At 41.8% G+C, this 18,237-nt stretch overlaps 3 protein-coding genes across 3 annotated transcripts in view; 2 read left to right on the forward strand and 1 right to left on the reverse strand.

The window, feature by feature from the left end:
- LOC108117110 (pneumococcal serine-rich repeat protein) overlaps positions 1–3,019 on the forward strand; it is a 37,617-nt gene extending 34,598 nt beyond the window's left edge. The window contains exons 4-8 of the mRNA XM_017229332.2: positions 102–773; positions 885–1,030; positions 1,091–1,228; positions 1,290–2,056; positions 2,121–3,019. Of these exons, the coding sequence (XP_017084821.2) occupies positions 102–773; positions 885–1,030; positions 1,091–1,228; positions 1,290–2,056; positions 2,121–2,532 (2,135 nt within the window). The 3' untranslated portion in view covers positions 2,533–3,019. The remainder of the gene's footprint in view (positions 1–101; positions 774–884; positions 1,031–1,090; positions 1,229–1,289; positions 2,057–2,120) is intronic.
- A 630-nt stretch (positions 3,020–3,649) lies between these two features.
- On the forward strand, positions 3,650–8,338 carry LOC108117111. Its single transcript, XM_017229333.2, has 8 exons — positions 3,650–3,744; positions 3,902–4,392; positions 4,447–4,894; positions 4,948–5,538; positions 6,201–6,299; positions 6,468–6,958; positions 7,015–7,462; positions 7,522–8,338. The coding sequence occupies exons 1-8, from the start codon at positions 3,673–3,675 to the stop codon at positions 8,119–8,121; spliced, it is 3,240 nt and encodes a 1,079-aa protein (XP_017084822.2). The 5' UTR covers positions 3,650–3,672; the 3' UTR covers positions 8,122–8,338.
- A 2,141-nt stretch (positions 8,339–10,479) lies between these two features.
- LOC108117113 (phosphopantothenate--cysteine ligase) lies at positions 10,480–17,720 on the reverse strand. Its single transcript, XM_017229335.2, has 5 exons — positions 16,802–17,720; positions 15,091–15,534; positions 11,442–11,627; positions 11,198–11,335; positions 10,480–11,041 (listed from the first exon to the last, which is right to left on the reverse strand). The coding sequence occupies exons 1-5, from the start codon at positions 16,925–16,927 to the stop codon at positions 10,994–10,996; spliced, it is 942 nt and encodes a 313-aa protein (XP_017084824.1). The 5' UTR covers positions 16,928–17,720; the 3' UTR covers positions 10,480–10,993.
- Positions 17,721–18,237: the final 517 nt, after the last annotated feature.

Here is an 18,237-nt window from a genome sequence, read left to right on the forward strand (position 1 = left end):
CATCCGAGTCATCCTAAGATTACTAAAACTACATCGACGAGTCTTAGTTACATACTCAAGAACCCTCTACTAACCACTAATTTCTAAATTTTATTCCACAGGTGAAATTCGCTCCTCGATCGCACCACGTAAGCCAGAGCGCACGGCCAGCATGCGGGAGCGGGAGGCCCAGCTGGAACTAGTACGCAAGCGCGGAGTCCTCACCGACACTATCTCCATTTGCTCGTCAAACGGTGACAATGTAGCCACAGATCAGGGCAAGGCGATAACCAAGATCAATGCCAACACCACTGGTCAGGAGGCAGGGAAGTCCGCCTCCACTGCAAACAGTAGAACGAGCACCTTCGAGCGGCAACCCCAGAAGAAGAGCGAGCCCAAGATGTCCATCTCCAGCAAATTAGAGATCTTCGAGCAGCGTTCTATTGATGCAGCAGATGCTGCCCAAAGAAGCAGTCTCAAGGACTCGGTGCGCAAGATCAACAGCACCATTGATAGCTATCTGAAGGACAAACGAGACTATGAGAATATGTACGAGTTCGTGAAGATGGGCTCTCCGCCACCACCAACGGCTACTGGTAATACCACGCCAACGCCCTCCACTTCGACGCCTCCTCCGCCACCCACGCGCAGTAATATTGATCTTTCCGTGGCTGGTCAGAGATTGACCCAGGCCACGAGGCGTAACAACATCTACTCGGATACGGCATCCATTGCCAGTTACTCACGCAGCGAGTACGGACCGGTGCGAAACTACGGATTGAACAACAGCTTGGGTAGGTTTGCTTTTCTTTTACTAAGGATTAGCTTAAGTTGATCTTAAGTAATGATCTTGTTTGGTTCTTTTTTATACCCAAATCTAATCCTTGATATCTTCTCCCTTTTAGCCAACATTCCACGCATCATCTCCGCTTCATATGCAGGCAGTGAGGTGGGCGAGTTCGATATCTATGCTCCGTACAGCTACTACGGCAGCGAGGCGGGCGGCGATGTGGCCACGGACATCAACGACAGCGTCTGGGGCATGCCACAGGTGAGTCTCCTTGAATAAGATTTCCAATACCTTAATCTGATTAAAACCCCTTTACTTTAGGCCAACAAGAACCGCAGCAAGGCCACGAATCGTTTGCGCATGCGCAAAGGACGCAGTGTCGTGCACAAGACCATCGAGGATAACTACACCGCCGTGGTGGTGGCCAATCATGAGGCACTCGCCCAGGTGCTAGATCAGGTAAAGATTTTCAATTTTAGTTCTGATTAAGACTGGAAGTCTAACGTTTGTTCCTCTTCAGCTCCAGCAAACTCCAGTGGTGCCGGCAGCTCTGCGTCCTCTGGCCAATGCCATCAACTTACGCTACGAGGACTTTACCATCTTGGAGGGAACCCAGGCCTTTGTAGTGGGCAAGAAAGCCTTCCATGCAGCCCTGTGGAGTTCATCCCCAGTGACCTTGGCCCTATCAGCTGATTGCAACCAACTGGCCGGCGTTGGTGGTGAACTGAGTCAGCTGACCGGTGGAGTAAGCGATGTGCTCAACCCGGTGACCGAATTCTGTGACCTGGTGCCCAGTTACCAGTTGCCACTGATGCCCTCGACAGAGGTGACCCTGCTGCAGGCCACCATCTCAGTGCTACCAAGATTGCAACTGGAGACTCTCCAATCGATCGGATCAATACTCAAGGGCAAGTCGCAGGTGCTGGACAAGAGCAACTTCAACTTCCGCGGCTCCATTCCCAATCTCAGTGGACTGAAGGATGGAAATGGAACAATTGCTGGAAATTTGAGGAACGTGGTCTCGGTGCAGAATCTGAGTACCCTAAACGAAGAATCCTCGGCCACATCAATGGGTGGAGAGGATGGATTGACCAATGCAAATGCCATGCCTGCATTCGATGATGTGATGACGCGGGAGGTGGCCTTCATCATGCTGCAGCTGGTCAACGGAATGAAGAACCTGCAGGCCAAGGCGATCGAGGAGACGCCGCTTAGTCTGTCCAATGTGGTGCTGTCCAAGGACATGGACAACAAGGACGCCCAGGCGAGACTCTGTGTGCTGCAGGGGTGAGTTCGAAATAATCATTACTTTTTGGATATATCTTACTAATAAACTTCTACCCCTCCGTAGAAACAACAATGACGACGATGAGCCCATGGGAACGCTATGCAAGTGCGCCCACTCCGCCTTGACCGACATGCTTCCTGCCACAAAAATCACGCCTATCCTGGCAGACATCCTGCAGCAGGAACGAGCCGAATCCCTGTCCAAGGCAAAGGCAGTCCTGGAGTTTGTGCTGTGGGGTCCCTCGGATGTGGCGCTCACTGGATCCATCAAGGAAAGGGAATTGGCCCTTCAGCGATGGTTGGACCTGGAAAGGGCCACCGTGCTCCATGGATTGGTGCGAACTCGGGTGGAGCTGACCGTATACGACGAATGTCATCTGATGTTCCTCGTCCGCTCCACGGCCAAGATGATGAACGATGCGGCCAAGATTGTGTGCAACTACCAGCAGACGAATGGATCTGCCAGCCAGGATTAGTTCCAGTTATTCTGCGAGTTAACCCTGCTCAATGCTAAAGGAATTATCATATAAATACTATACGAAACTGTCATAGACACTTAGTCCTTAGAGTCAACGAATTATATATACTCTGAATCGCCCCATATAAACATACTATACATATATACATATATATATATATATCTATATATCTTTGCCCAGCGTGCCAAATTGTTTCGCGCGGAAATTGTCATGTAAAAAATATGCTTATCGTATGCAAACTCAAACGATTTTTGCAACTTTAATTAATTAGTAATCTATAATTAAGTCATTAAACTAAACGAATATTTATATTTCCTTTTACGAGTATGTAATTTTGTATACTTTATCAGATTGCAACTATTATCAATGAGTATGCCAACAATTTGATTAGCAAGAACAAAAAACTTTTTGGTGTTTGAACAAATACATATATGGTTAATACAAATAATGTCTAAATAAATAAATGCAAAAATATCTATGTAGTTTATTTTGTTTTCAATGATAAGACTGAGAACTGGGAATCAAAAGATTATTTTTATAGCGACTATATAGTCAAATTTTTCTGATGCAATTAGTTCTTCCTATCAAACAAAATTTTGAAATTGTTTGGCAACGCAGAAAGTTTGGTCAGAAACCGATGAGTTAGCTGAATGTGAGTTTGTTCCAGCTGATTAGATATAATATTTGCCACAAAACTTTTTATTTAGCTAATAAAAATTTTTGAACCTACGTCAATAAACTTGTCCACTCCCATCAGAGATGATACTGCTTATATTGTATTGGGTACATCGTTTAAGGCTAGCATGGGCTGCAATGTTTTCGAAAAAACAAAAATATTTCCTTTTAGCACTTCCTACATCTATTAAGGGGTACCTTGGTGTCTATACTATGACATATAAGAACATGTAGCTTTTTTTTAATGACCTAATGCTTGCCATATATTTTCATAAGCAATTCTCAAAAATGCGCGAACTTGTTCGGCACTTCCTCTCTGCCGCTCTCAATTTATCATTTCGAGCGTTTTATTTACCGAATTTAGCAGTAAAGCTCGCTCGGCCTCCGAAAATGTTAAGAGTATAGCTAGTATGGGTAGAGTCTTTCTGATCGTCAGCAAGCAAAGTTCTTAGCGTGCTAAAAATGTTGAAAACGCGAATCAGTTTTATTATTCAACAGTCGCAAAAAGCGTCTCTCTTCTCTGCCAGTCAGAAGGTAAACAAATACTTTTTATTACCAACAAAGAATGGAAGGAAAAGGGTTTAACAGACAGAATAATAGTAAGAAATTTTCTAAAAGGTTGAGAACTATCAATATGGTGTTACATTATTATAAAGTATAAACATAATCTTTATAATAAAATATATTCCAGCGTTGGCAGGCTAATGTGGCAGCAGCTGAGCCAAGAGATGACCCGGAATGGCTCCAGGCCAAGCCATTCAAAGATATTCCCCGGGCCAATATGCTATCTCTATTTGCCAAAATTGCCCTTCCGGGAGGAAAGTACAGGAAAATGGAAACTATGGAAATGTTTGATGCCATGCGACAGGATTATGGAGAAATATTCTACATGTCCGGCATGTTGGGCAGTCCTGCCTTTGTAATGACAAACAACCCCAAGGATTTCGAGGTGGTCTTCCGGAATGAAGGTGTGTGGCCAACGAGACCGGGCAGTGATATTTTGCGCTATCATCGAACCGAATACAGGAAAGACTTCTTCGACGGAGTACAAGGCATTATTCCCTCACAGGGAAAATCATGGGGAGACTTTCGATCCGTAGTAAACCCCGTTCTTATGCAGCCCAAGAACGTAAGGTTGTACTTTAAGAAGATGTCGCAGGTTAACCAGGAGTTTGTTCAGCGGTATGAGAACCTACAACTATTTAATTAATTATATAAAAATATATTTACTTTTAGCATCAAAGACATTCGAGATGCTACAACTCAGGAGGTACCTGGTGATTTCTTAGACACCATCAATCGCTGGACTCTCGAATCGGTATCTGTGGTGGCCCTGGATAAACAGCTGGGCCTTCTCAAGGATTCGGGGAAGAATAGCGAAGCAACCAAACTTTTCAGATATCTGGATGACTTCTTCCTGCTCTCAGCCGACCTAGAGATGAAACCTTCTATCTGGCGATATATCCCAACGCCGGAGTACAAAAAAATGCTAAAAGTTTTGGATGGTCTACAGGACATTACTTTGGGCTATGTGGACGAGGCGATCGCTCGCTTGGAGAAGGAGGCCAAGAAGGGTGTAGTGCGCCCGGAGAATGAACAAAGTGTCCTTGAAAAACTGCTGAAAATTGACAAGAAAGTGGCCACGATTATGGCCATGGACATGCTGATGGCTGGAGTGGATACGGTAAGTGGTCAGGAATATGTATGGAAATCAATAACAATTTACTTCTTATCCAGACTTCAAGCACTTTTACCGGACTTTTGTTGTGCCTTGCCAAGAATCCGGAGAAGCAGGCCAAGCTTCGGGAGGAAGTGATGAAGGTGCTGCCCAACAAGGACTCCGAATTCACAGAGGCTTCAATGAAGAACGTTCCCTATCTACGAGCCTGCATTAAGGAGTCACAGAGAATATATCCACTAACCGTGGGAAATGCCCGTGGACTAACCAGGGATTCTGTGATCAGTGGCTATCAGGTCCCAGCTGGTACTTTTGTCTCCATGATACCAATAAGTTCTCTATACAAAGAGGAATACTTCCCGAAACCTTTGGAGTTCCTGCCCGACCGCTGGCTACGAAACACTAGTGATTCCGCTGGAAAATGCCCAGCAAATCATCTAAAGACTAAGAATCCCTTCGTGTTCCTGCCCTTCGGATTTGGACCTCGTATGTGTGTGGGCAAACGCATTGTAGAAATGGAACTGGAGCTGGGCATTGCCCGAATCCTTCGCAACTTCAACGTCGAGTTTAATTATTCCACCAAGAATGCCTACCGCTCTGCTCTTATCAATCTGCCCAATATTCCACTCAAGTTTAAGTTTACTGATTTAGCCAACTAATATGTTTTTGAAAGGGTCTTGACTCTGTTATTTTGTGTTGTGATAAGATAAGTTTTATTTAAAAACTCATATGTCTTGGGGATATACTTAACGTAGTATTGTTAAATTATAATAAAATTTAGTTAAAATAAATTAACAATATATAAAACAAAAGTTTAAAGTTTCTCTTGCTGATTTAAAGATATTAAACGAGTATTGTATTAAAAGCTCTGACCATGTTATAGCTTCTGGAAAATGTTTATATTTACCAGTCATGGTGACTACAATTTGCTGGCATTGACAATGACCGATACGCAAGGGGGAAGCACTTAATTTGTTTGTGTTTATTGGGGTTAGATGTTTGTTAGAGAGAGAGATAAGAAGTGTTCAAAAATACGACCAATTTTTTATTATGTTTATTAGTTGATTAGGTTTGTTGCCATTTCACCATTAAACATTTCTTAAAGTGAGCCAATTCTTTGTTTTAGTTTGTATGCTTGCTATTAATTCATAAATGTTCTCTTTGGAACCTGTTTAGAAGGCAGTTCTCTGTGTTTAGCTATCTCTCAGTTTGTGCGTTGTTATCGTTCAATTAAGCGTTAAAGCTCTCGCAGCCTAAGAATTATAAAGCTAATAGAACGTTTTCCCGGTTCTCAGTTTTGTTTTGGCGGTGAACGGGAAAAGTTCTAAACATCGCAAAAATGCTGAAAGTGCGCAGTGGCCTGTCATTAATTCAATCGCAAAAAGCGGTTCTCTCGCTCAGCACTCAAAAAGTAAATACTTGTATTAAATATAAACAATTAATCTAGTAGCTATCAGGGAGTTTATCAAGTGGCGTTCTCTTTTTTTATGTTTTTTATACATTAACTAGAAGGCAGTAAAGTTGTATTAGCCAATAAACAAATTAATCATAATGTACAATATATATTTGTAATTTTCAGCGCTGGCAAACTAATGTGGCGACTGCTGAGGCTAGGGAGGATTCCGAATGGCTGCAGGCCAAGCCATTTTCCCAGATTCCCCGTGTCAATATGATGGGATTGATGATGAAAACGTTCATGCCCGGTGGTAAATACAAAAACATGGAACTTATGGAAATGTTTGAGGCCATGAGACAGGACTATGGCGACATATTCTTTTTGCCGGGCACAATGGGTAACCCAACCTTTGTGAGCACCCACAATCCCATGGACTTTGAAGTTATCTTCCGCAATGAAGGAATTTGGCCCCACCGTCCGGGTAACGATACACTGCGCTATCATCGCGAGGAGTACAGAAAGGATTTTTATGAAGGCATCACTGGCATCATTCCCTCACAGGGAAAATCTTGGGGTGACTTTAGGACAGTTGTCAATCCCGTTCTTATGCAACCAAAGAATGTGAGACTTTATTACAAGAAGATGTCGCAGGTTAATCAGGAGTTTGTCCAACGGTAAGACACTTGGAATTATAGTAAAAACTGATTCATAAATCACATTCCATATATAGTATCAAAGAATTGAGAGATCCCACTACTCTAGAAGTCCCCGGTGATTTCATAGACACTATTAACCGCTGGACCCTTGAATCCGTTTCGGTGGTGGCCCTGGACAAGCAGTTGGGTCTCCTCAAGGATACGGAGAAGGAGAGCGAAGCACTCAAGCTCTTCCACTATCTGGATGAATTCTTCATAGTATCTGCAGACCTAGAGATGAAGCCTTCGCCCTGGCGCTATATTAAAACACCCAAGTTGAAGCGATTGCTGAAAGCTCTAGATGGTATCCAGGAAGTCACATTGGGGTACGTTGACGAAGCCATTGATCGATTGGATAAGGAGACCAAGGCGGGTGTTGTGCGTCCGGAGAATGAGCAAAGTGTCCTCGAGAAACTGCTGAAAGTTAATCGGAAAGTGGCCACAGTTATGGCCATGGACATGTTGATGGCAGGAGTGGATACGGTGAATAATTTATAGAATCATTTTTGAAGTCCCCTTAAACTTTTACATTTTCCATTCAGACATCTAGCACCTTTACAGCTCTCATGCTGTGCCTCGCAGAGAATCCAGAAAAGCAGGCCAGGCTTCGGGAGGAGGTGATGAAAGTGCTGCCCAACAAGGACTCTGAGTTCACCGAGGCTTCAATGAAGAACGTTCCCTATCTGCGTGCTTGTATTAAGGAAAGTCAACGCGTCCGTCCCCTAATTGTGGGAAATGCTCGGGTCCTTTCTAGGGATGCTATCCTCAGTGGATACCAAGTACCAGCTGGAACTTATGTGTCCATCGTTCCACTGCATGCCTTGACTAGGGATGATTATTTCCCACAGGCCTCAAAGTTCCTTCCCGAACGTTGGCTGCGAAGCCCCAAGGATGCAGAGGAAAAGTGCCCTGCCAACGAACTGAAGTCCAAGAATCCTTTCGTTTTCCTACCCTTCGGTTTCGGACCTCGTATGTGTGTGGGCAAACGCATCGTGGAGATGGAACTGGAGTTGGGCACAGCTCGACTTATTCGCAACTTCAACGTGGAGTTCAATTATCCCACAGAGAAAGCCTTCCGATCTGCTCTGATTAATCTACCAAACATACCGCTCAAGTTTAAGTTCACCGATTTGCCAAACTAATCTATATTCCGTTGTATTAAGTCATTTAATCTTGGCCAAGTTTAAAGTGTTGTTATGTAGTTATCAGCTTTAAAAGCGATGAATTGTTTAAAAAACAAACACCAGTTATTATTTTATAGCTAACAACATTGTACATACTTAGTATTAATGGTTTTAAGGGAACATTTAACCCAATCCAACCCATTGTTGGTAAATAAAACACCTTGTTTTTTCTATACATTTAAAGCTATTTCATTTCCAGTTTAATACACACTCAAATATATATATATTTATGTATCTTTGTAGAAGTATAAGTATACGGATACTAGACATTATTAGTAGATTCAATATACGGTATATGGTACATTTGTGGTAAACATTTTACAACAGTTTTACAGTTAAACAGCTCATGGATTCCGGTAAGAAAGAGGGCAGGTGCAATGGCCATAACTGCATTGCGTACAATTTGATTTGGGTGTTTTGGTTTTTTTTAGTTTTTTTTTTTACCAATTTTAACAATAAAATAGTTATCTAGCTTAGAGGGCAAAATGCTTGTAGAGAGTAAATATTCAATGGAAATTCCTTGGTTTCTTTTTTCTTTCATTTTTTTCAAGGTATACATCGAGATATACATATATATATATATTTCTTGTTCGTATTTTATTTTGTTCTAATTTTTCTTTTATTTTTATATGGGTTGGTCCAAATTGGATATTGAAACTTTAACAAATTGGTTCACTTGGTTTTATTCCGCTCTTGGATATTATAGTACATGTTATGTATATAGAATAGATTTCATATATATTTGATGACTTGAAAAGTAGTTGAACTTTTGATTTTCTTATTTATTGAATTTCTTGTTAATGTACTTAGTTAGAGGTTAATGATTCGAGTATTGAGTTCTACTTAGAAAGTGCTTGTCCGATGTCTGTTTATAAAATCAATTCAGAATTCAGTCCTAAATTTATGGATATGGAGAGGTTCCTCTTGAATTTACATTTATGTTTTGGAAACTTATCAGTTATTTAAGTAGTTAATTTATGGTTGGCATGCTTAAGTATCCTCTTAGTAAGCTTTAAGAAAAAAATACATCGCTTGCCAATAAAGGCAAATACCATCTCCGCATCCACTCGCCTTCCAAGAAGAGTCCCCATCTTGTTGGCTAGTTATACATATTTTATTGTACGCAACTCATGTTGGCAAACTGAATTTTTATGTTTATACTTTAATGCACAATCGATACGCGGGGGCAGCAGGCGTTTGTTTGTGAAATACACATGAGGCAGACTTGATATGTGGGTGGGTGCACGTGTAGGTGAGGGGCCATAAAAACCGACCAACAAGAAAGTGAAAACAAAGGAAAAACGGAGCCAGGCTTAAATCCTAAGCCACATGTGTGATTGTTTCCCGTAGTATCTCTGTTTTTTTGCCAGGCCTGTGTTTGTGGTGCGTGCGAGCGCAATAAAATTTAATTTGATGCAGGCTCAAACAAAAGGGAGCTGGTCCGCCCAGCAAACCACCCCAAACACACACAGAAAACCCAACGTCACAAAAAATGTGAATTTTTTTCCCGGTCTGAAAAAAAACACAGCAGGCCAAACAACACAAAACACTGCATAGTTCTGGGCTGAAAAATAAAACCACAAATGCGGGCGGGACGGAAGTGGTTACAACTCCATGAAAGGAGGATACAAAAAAAAAAACAGAAACCACCGCCAACCCTTCACCGCCAGGCCGTTTAAGCAGGCGGCTTTGAGCTTTGGGTTTAGGGTCGAGGGCGGAGCACAGAGGACGTGAGAGCGGCGTGGCAACGACATAACATGCAATAAAAATGTGGAAAGGGCGGCGGTCCGCAAAAGGACCCTGAGGATACAGATACGGAAGGCCTGCCTATCTCAGTCTGGCCAAGAAATAACTCACTGTGAGAGTGTGTGTTTGGGATGTTAATTAGGTTTTGCAACACCGCTTTGAAACTCAATTTGAGGTGCTTTAAGCTGACCTTTGCTCGTTGGCACTTGACCCGCTTTGGATCGACAGGCGCCCAAGGCTTGAGCCGCCATAAATTTGAACCGACAAGGACATTTGACGGGCCAAGCTTTTCTCTTTTTTTGCTATACAGACCTACACCATATATATATATATATATATACATATGCAAAACAGCAAATCAATTGTCGCGTCGCCTGCCACTGACAGCACACCCGTTGTCCAGGGACGATTCGTCCGGCAAATTGCGATTGCATGCAACGCTTTTCGTTACTTCACGGATTTTAAACACACATGTTTTAGGGATTTAAAGATGACGATCGATCGATGCTTCATTAAAAAATAAAAGTAAGCATCATAAACCCCGGCACAAACATAAATCAAAATCGCTTATTGATGTCTGCGCAACACACTGCGTATACTCGATAACATAAACGTGCCACCAGACAATAGACGAAGACGAAGAAAAGGAACAAAACGGGGATGGTGAATACATACAAGTGACATCATTTCTCATGACAACAATAAACGAAATACATTAACTAATATTAAAACAACAATAACAAGGGAAAGGACTAATGGAGCAAAGCCACCTCAATTATAAGGAGCGACCATAAATAGATAAACTGTGGCGGGAACTCAAAAAAAGTGAAAGGTATATGCAAATGTCTGCCATTCACATTTCAGTATTTCACTATGGACTGACTATATAATAACCTGCTCAATATTTTCGGGCAAAGCTTGGCGTGCCCGGATTCAGAACGCGGCAATAATGCGAACTGGTCACGCAATAAGGATCCCGATCCAGATCCTCTGCATCGTCATCCTCATCGCCGGTGGCCAGTTGGTGGTGGTGTTGATGCTGCACATGTTGCTGCGTCTGTGGCCGCCGACGCATTGATAACGGTCATTGACGCTGTTGAGCGTTGTTGATGAACTCCCCGTGCTTTTGCACCTGTAAAAACAAGTTAAAATTGACAGTTTAGACTGAGGCATTAAGGACCTAAAGCAGACTTAAACTAGAGACTTAACTAAAATAAATCTAACTTAAAACATAAAACAAACACGCCTAAGTTAAATTTAAATGTTATTATACCACTTAGTCACTTACCACATCGGCAACGATGGGCTCCTCGATCTCGAGTCCTTGCAGCGTCTGTTCGCGGCTCAAATGCAGCTCGTAGGAATCTGTGGGCGTGACGAATACCACGCGATGTTTGCGTGTCTGCAACACATTGGCAATGACCAGCTGGATGATGACGCGGAAGAAATTAGAATTCGGATTAGTGAGCGGAAGGGCGGTGGGTGATTCCTGTCCAGAAGCAAGCAGTTACCAGGTACCAGCGAAAACTCACCTTGTGCTTGTATTTGTTGAGGCTGTCACGTGCCTTCACAATCAATAGGCTCTCGTCCGTTTCCAGCTTAAAGGACACCACAAAGGCGTGAGGGACCCACAAACTGGCAAGGGGAGCCAGCATTTTTGGCACCAGCTGCAGCGAAATCGTTGGCGCACCATCTCCCGATTGCATTTTGTGGGTGGGCTGAAAAATCCGTTGACAGCGGTTAGTGTTTTAATGGAATGATGGACGCACGTTGCGTATACGCGATGTGTTTGGTATTGGTTGGTCGGTTGGCTGGTTCGTTGCCCACAAAAGCCACCGCGGCAACATCCTCTTAAATGGAAAAGAAGATGAACACACACACACACACACAATGTAGCACAGACACTCGTACGCACACTCGGGCAGCAAAGTGTCCTTGCAAAATAAACAGACAGACGGCAAAATGAAAGGCCAGGGCTGCCTTTCAGCTTTCGCTTTTTATTCTGTATATTTTCCAACCTCTATTTTTTTTTAAGCCACGTGGCATATGAATTACAACTAATTGAAAGCATAACTCAGCCGTAATGAGCTAACGACAACGCCTGGCTGCACATCCTTTGCAAGGATGCTTTTTTTTAAAGGTTTGCTAAAAATATCTCTCATACGCCATGTGGGCCAGCAGCAACTTGTTGAACGCCCCCTGTCCGTTCTCATTAACTGAGCAACGCCGTAAGCTGCTCTAAGCTGCTGACCAGTCTCATTTATCCGGCACACAAAAGCGGGCACAGCCGGACAATGCGGTTGGACAGTTGCCGGACAACTGGACGGACAAACGGACAAGGGGACAGCTTGGACAGTTGGACGGACACGCCTAAGTAGCCGGGGACATTGGACGAGGAGAAATGAAAAATTTAGCTCAGGGCATTAAGTCGACAACGAAAAGCGAAAGGAAAGTCGAAGGATGGAAACTTTAAGCTTTTTTGGGGAGGAAAAAGTTTGCGGCTCTTGCTTTTGCTGGGAAATGCTAGCAGCTGTTGACATTGAATTCGCTTTTCCCGCTTTTCCTGCTTTCCCGCTCTGTTTTCCCTTCGTAGAATCCAATTGCAGTATGCCTGTGCGTTGATGCGTGCTCTTGTAAAATCTTTTGATTTGATTTGCGGATTTCGGCACGTTGCCTTTTGTCCTGCCTTCGCTTTTCGCCTGCCTCAACTTAGTTTACTCTTTTAATTTTCTGTTTGTTCTTACTTATTACGAGTACAATTTACTTTTTGGTCCACAACCACCTCGCCCCCTGGGTCCTGAATTTAATTCAAATTGTATAGCAAGTTGCCTTCGCCTCCATTCTTCGGTCCTTGCATAAATTTGTAAAGGCTTTTAGGCCTTGTTTTTCTAGAGGCGTGTGCGTCGCTCGTGATGATGCGATTGTGAAATTGAATTTTTATTATCATCTTGCTGGGTACTGGTACTAATACCATACCATATACACTCATTTATATGTATGTAAGCAGCGACAAACTTTGGCAAGTGGCTCGGCAAACGTGTCTGGGCTGTGGTTTTGACTTTTTGAAATTCAGTATGGGAGCTGACCTTGTGGGCTTTAGGGCTAACGACGAGACGACGGTCTGGATCTTTGGGAATGAGTTTTCAATTTTCGTTGAAACTCAGCTAAGAGCTAATGGGTGGAAATAGATTTTAGTTGCCTACTTTTGAGCAGCGCAAAGTCCTTGAAGCCACTTGAAAAAGCAACTTGAGCGTGGTTTATTTTCAATGCATCGAGCTTGACTGCTTCTATTTATACATTGCCAAAAGGTTATTATGCAAATCCAAATCGATTGTGGGTAAATCGTGCTTGCCCCCGGGAAAGACTATGAGCAGCACTCAAAGATGATGCCAAATATGCGCATAAATTTCGACTAGACACACACGTGCATAAACATCAACAGGCCATTTTCGCCATTTCTGGCATTTCTGGGCATATTCTACATTTTACCCAAGGCAAATGGGCCGTGAGAGTATCTAACAATTTAATCAAGTGAACGGACCATTTGTGGCTAACACACACAAACACACATTAAACGAGACGTGTGCATACACAGACAAAGTGGGCGTACGTCTTAAGCGAGAAAGCGAACGGGAAATGCACGAACTGAGCGGAAACAAGGCGTAGGAAATGCCACGACGATGCTCGGAATCGAAATCAGATTCTGGCTCAGGTGGTTGGCGGTGGCAAGGAAGTTTCCGTGCTTACCACCCATAGCATCTACCAAGTGATGCACAGATAAAGTCAAAACAGCAGTACATAAGATGGAATCTATAAATCTATCAGTTGCTTTTACGGCTGTTAAAGGATTTTAGAAGTCTGACTTAATACATTATCCAATTCAATTAGTTTATTTATATGGTTAAAAAACTGGTTAATATATTAATAAAACACAAACCCTTATTTATTTATTTCATTGTTACTCTAGAAAGCAGTCACAGCTAAAAGCCAACATTTCTCATTTAATATTTTCCATTTTTAAAAGCTTTTGTCTTTAATTTCAACTTTAAGGCCAAACATTATGAAAAATAATTTAAAAAGAAGACAGTGCGCAAGGGAATGACAGTGCGCAAGGGAATGACGGTGCTATAAATGTGACCTCGTCTGTATATTCATCTGAAATACATGTGTGATGCTATGCAAATGCAAAACGGGCAGGTAAATATGTAGGGCTGACAGGCAGAGCCTTTCACGCCCCACCAATGGACATTTGATGCACTTGAAAGCCTTTTGCTGCTGCGCCAACAAGTCAGCTGACAGACTGCGAAAGGATGGGCTCCTGACAGGTAAACACGCCCGTCCCACCCACCTCGACACTCAATATAAAGCTAGATGAAAGCAAAAGGTGAATACTAGGAAAAAAAAATAGATGAGAGATGGGTGGGTGGCAGGAATCAAGTGAAGCGTAGAGCAGAAACACGCTAACAAGCAAAATTATGCAAATCAAATTATACGATGACAATGTTAAGGCTGCTGGCGGACAAGGCCACAAGGCCACCGTGAGTGACACTGACAGTTTGTGATAAGACTCCCGGTGGCCAGCAGAAGGAGCTGATGGAGGAGAAACAGTAGGAGCAGGCAGCAACCCATAGTTGACTTAGCCCAGTCGAACGTCAATAATGTGGAGAGGAAATGTGTCACAGACCGGGGACTTCCATAGCGACCGGGAATCGGAAGGAGCACCAGGCACAAGGGCATCGAAAGCAACTAGAGACACACTGTGAGAAAAGCTACATAAAACTTGGGTTCGCTTAAACGCACTCTACAGTCTTTATATTTTCAATTTTCTCCTAAGAACAAACATATTTTTGCTCTGTGAAACTTGGCTTGGCAGTCGTGAAAAGTGCAGAATCATTATGGCTTAAGCTATTGCAGTGTTGAAAGTGCTAGGTAAAATTTTCCTCATTTCCGCACTGCAACCTTGCAAATCGATAAGAATCCATAATCATTATGCCTTCTGCATTGTCCTTACTTGCAATACCAAGTAATATTTTCCATCATTTCCCGCAGTGCAGCTTTGGAAATCGATAAAAACCAATTTCCACTCACTCATTCCGCACTCGCCCAGTGACGAGCGCAATCAATTACGAGATTTCCCACATGGCCGCCCACTCGCCTCATCCGGCCGGAGTCTCATCTTACCATCATGTCCTCGGGTATGTAGAAATCGGATACGGCAGCTGCTAGGTAAAGCACGGCCCGTTCCTCGAAGGCGGCCAAACACTCACAGGCGGCACGGAGCAGCCACATATAGTCAACCACACTGGTGAAGTTCACGTACAGAATCATCTGTGTTTCGCGGGCAATCTTGTACTTGGCCAACACTGGTGCAAACACATCCACCGAGTCCGGCTTGATGGCTATCGTTGAGCTCTGGCTATTGTCCGCAATGTCCAGCATGTCGAAGAACTGCTGGCCAGTGAAGTGCCGGGTGAAGGGCTCCAGTGATTTGTGACGGTGCATAAAGATCACGGCATAGTCGTGATCCAGGAAGTATTCCGCCGAAGCAGAGCCTCGAGTGCCAGCACTAAAGTTGTCCACAAATCGTACTGTGTTGTGCTCCAGTGGAACTGTGGTGCCACCGGACTGGAAATTGAGAAGAAATAAAAGTTTTATTAAAGATTTTAATTATTTTAATTTTTCCTTTATTTCTTTATTCCTTAATTTCTTAGGTTTTCCTTTTAATATAATAAATTAAGTAGCCTTTGCCTTACCCCAAATGATGCTTTTAAAATTATATACAATTTTTACATCAAATTTCTAAGTTAAAAGTAGGTATTAAGTTCGCATTACAATTTCTTTTTTACAGATTATCAGAATTGCAACATAGCATAATAATACTTTGTAAAATTATATTATATTGCAATAAATTAATAATATTTAACATTATCAAGCAAAATTCAGTCACTTAGAAAAAGGCCAAATATATTTCGGAACCAATATTTCATCTAAGGTAGTTAATCAAATCTCCTATATGAGACTGCACATTGGCCATAAATCATAAAAAGAAAAACTTCTATGCCTTCTTTCTGAACATTTGCGTAAATCAAAGACGGATTAGGCTGCCCCAGAGATTTAACACCAGTTGACCCGAAAATAAATGCTTAGCGTTGAGCTTTATGAATCAAATAAAGTACCAAAAACTATATTTCCTATGTTAAGGAACGATGCAATTATAAAAGTAAATTATAAAATATAATTTAAATCTTTTTTACTAACTTCACTTTAGTTAGTTTAAAATCTATTTTTCCCTTTTTTATTTTCAATTATGAAGTAAGAACATTGGAATTATTACTATTTACCTTATATTATCTTTTTTTTGCAGAGTTTTTTATATTTATTATACTTTTGAAATTGTTCATTAAAACACTTATACAGTTCAATTAAGCATAAACAATATATTCATGCATTCTGTATACATTTTATGTAAATAATGTTTAAATAGTTAACACTTTGAACATTTATCTTTGAACAAAGAACCTTTATTTTTAACATTTAAATCAATGAACTCAATGTTTGTTAATCTTTGTTAATCTTATCTAAAAACTTCCAAAATAGTTTTATTCTCTTATTTAAAACATATTTTAAAGGTGCTTAATAAACTTAAAGTTAACCTTCGCATGTGCTTAACATTAAAGACTTTCGTTCTAGCTGACTTAAATTTATGCACATCCACACTAACACTAAATGTGTTGTTTTAAAGGCCCCAGGCGCCCGTTTTGCCTTTAAAGCTTTCACCAGTTTTTGGGGTCAGCTTAACCCCAGTCCGCCGGGCAGTTAATTAACGGTGTACGGTTTTTAAGAATTGGTTCTTGGACCCTAATCCTAATCCGGATTGGGATGCCCTACTCACCGTGACAAGGACGATGCGGTTCTGTAATTTGTTATGCCTTTCGCAGAACTCCTTGAGGAGGGAACGATTGTCCTCAAAATCCGCGGGCGGCAGGTGCGTGTTGTAGAAGTCCTCCCAGTGCGTCATGATGGCTTATCCTTTTATATTTTTTTTTTTTTTTTTTTTTTTTGTATTATATTTTTGTATTTCACCTGGTAATTGGCCGTCGAACGGAAGCTCGAAAATAATACGGAACGTCGCTGGTTTTTCCGCCGGAAACTATGAACTGCTAATTAATAAACACAGAATGTGCGAACGGATGAAGCAAACTAAATTAATTAACACACGCACTTGCACTACTATTCGCCGTACTTTTTTAATTGATTGATTTGCTTTGCTTTGCACTTTTTCAGAGAAAAGGGGGCGAGACGGAATTCGGCAGCCGCGGCGGGGGCGGGACAGGAGGAGGCGGCGGGCGCTGCTTATCAATGGAATTGTAGAGTGTTGCGCGCGGAGAGAGAGCGGAGCAGAGCGGAACGGAGCGCTCTATAAAAACCGGAGAGAGCGAACCAAAAATGCTGAAAACGCAGCTAGTGGAAATGCGATGCGATGTGCACGGCAGCGAGTTCCGCGGGATTCTGAACCGATGAAAGTGCGGTGGGCAATTGGACGGCGGAGCAGGACGAACTGAAATGCGGACAGGCGCAGTCAAATTCGTATCTTTATTCGCAGCGAAACGAACGCAAGGTTCAAAGTGCAGGCCAAAAAATCGGGATGGCCATGTGGTAACAGCTGATGGCAGTGTTGGATAGTGCGCGAAATAAGACCTGAGTGAACTGGTTCCGGTTGATGCAGCAAACTTGTTGCTTGTCGAGATCACGATTACTATCTAACTGTTCACAAATATATTAAAGACAATTAATTTATCATTAAAAGATCGAAGACAATCATTTCTTTCTTTTTCTCTGTCAGCTAAACAGTAAAATGCGAAAATATTCTTTTTCATGAGCTAGTTCGCATCGTAATAGTTCTTCTGAAGTATACAAGCGAAGTTGGCTGCGATACATTTAGATTTTCAGTTTTGGAAAATATCCAAAAGCGCGAATAATTTAAATTTAAATTTAAAGGAAAATAATTTACCAAAATTTAATACCAAAATAAGACGAAATTAAAGCTATTAATACAGAAACTAACATTAGGAAACTTTATTAGATTTATATAGACAATGCTTGCAGTTAGTGAAAGAAAGTTTAAGAAGTAGAAATTTAAAATAGATAAATCAGTTTTTTAGAAATAAAAAATTATTAAAAAAAGGTAGAATAACTTAAATGTGCAAATGTGTGTAATCCACATTTAGTATGCTGCATTCATTCGGTTACTCACTTTATTCATTAAGTTTTAAAATTATTTCTGACTCATTACCTTATTAGATTCAGCATCAATAAAATCCTTTTAAA

This window comes from Drosophila eugracilis, unplaced genomic scaffold (assembly GCF_018153835.1).
Source record: "Drosophila eugracilis isolate 14026-0451.02 unplaced genomic scaffold, ASM1815383v1 contig_440, whole genome shotgun sequence".
Lineage (NCBI taxonomy): Eukaryota > Metazoa > Arthropoda > Insecta > Diptera > Drosophilidae > Drosophila > Drosophila eugracilis.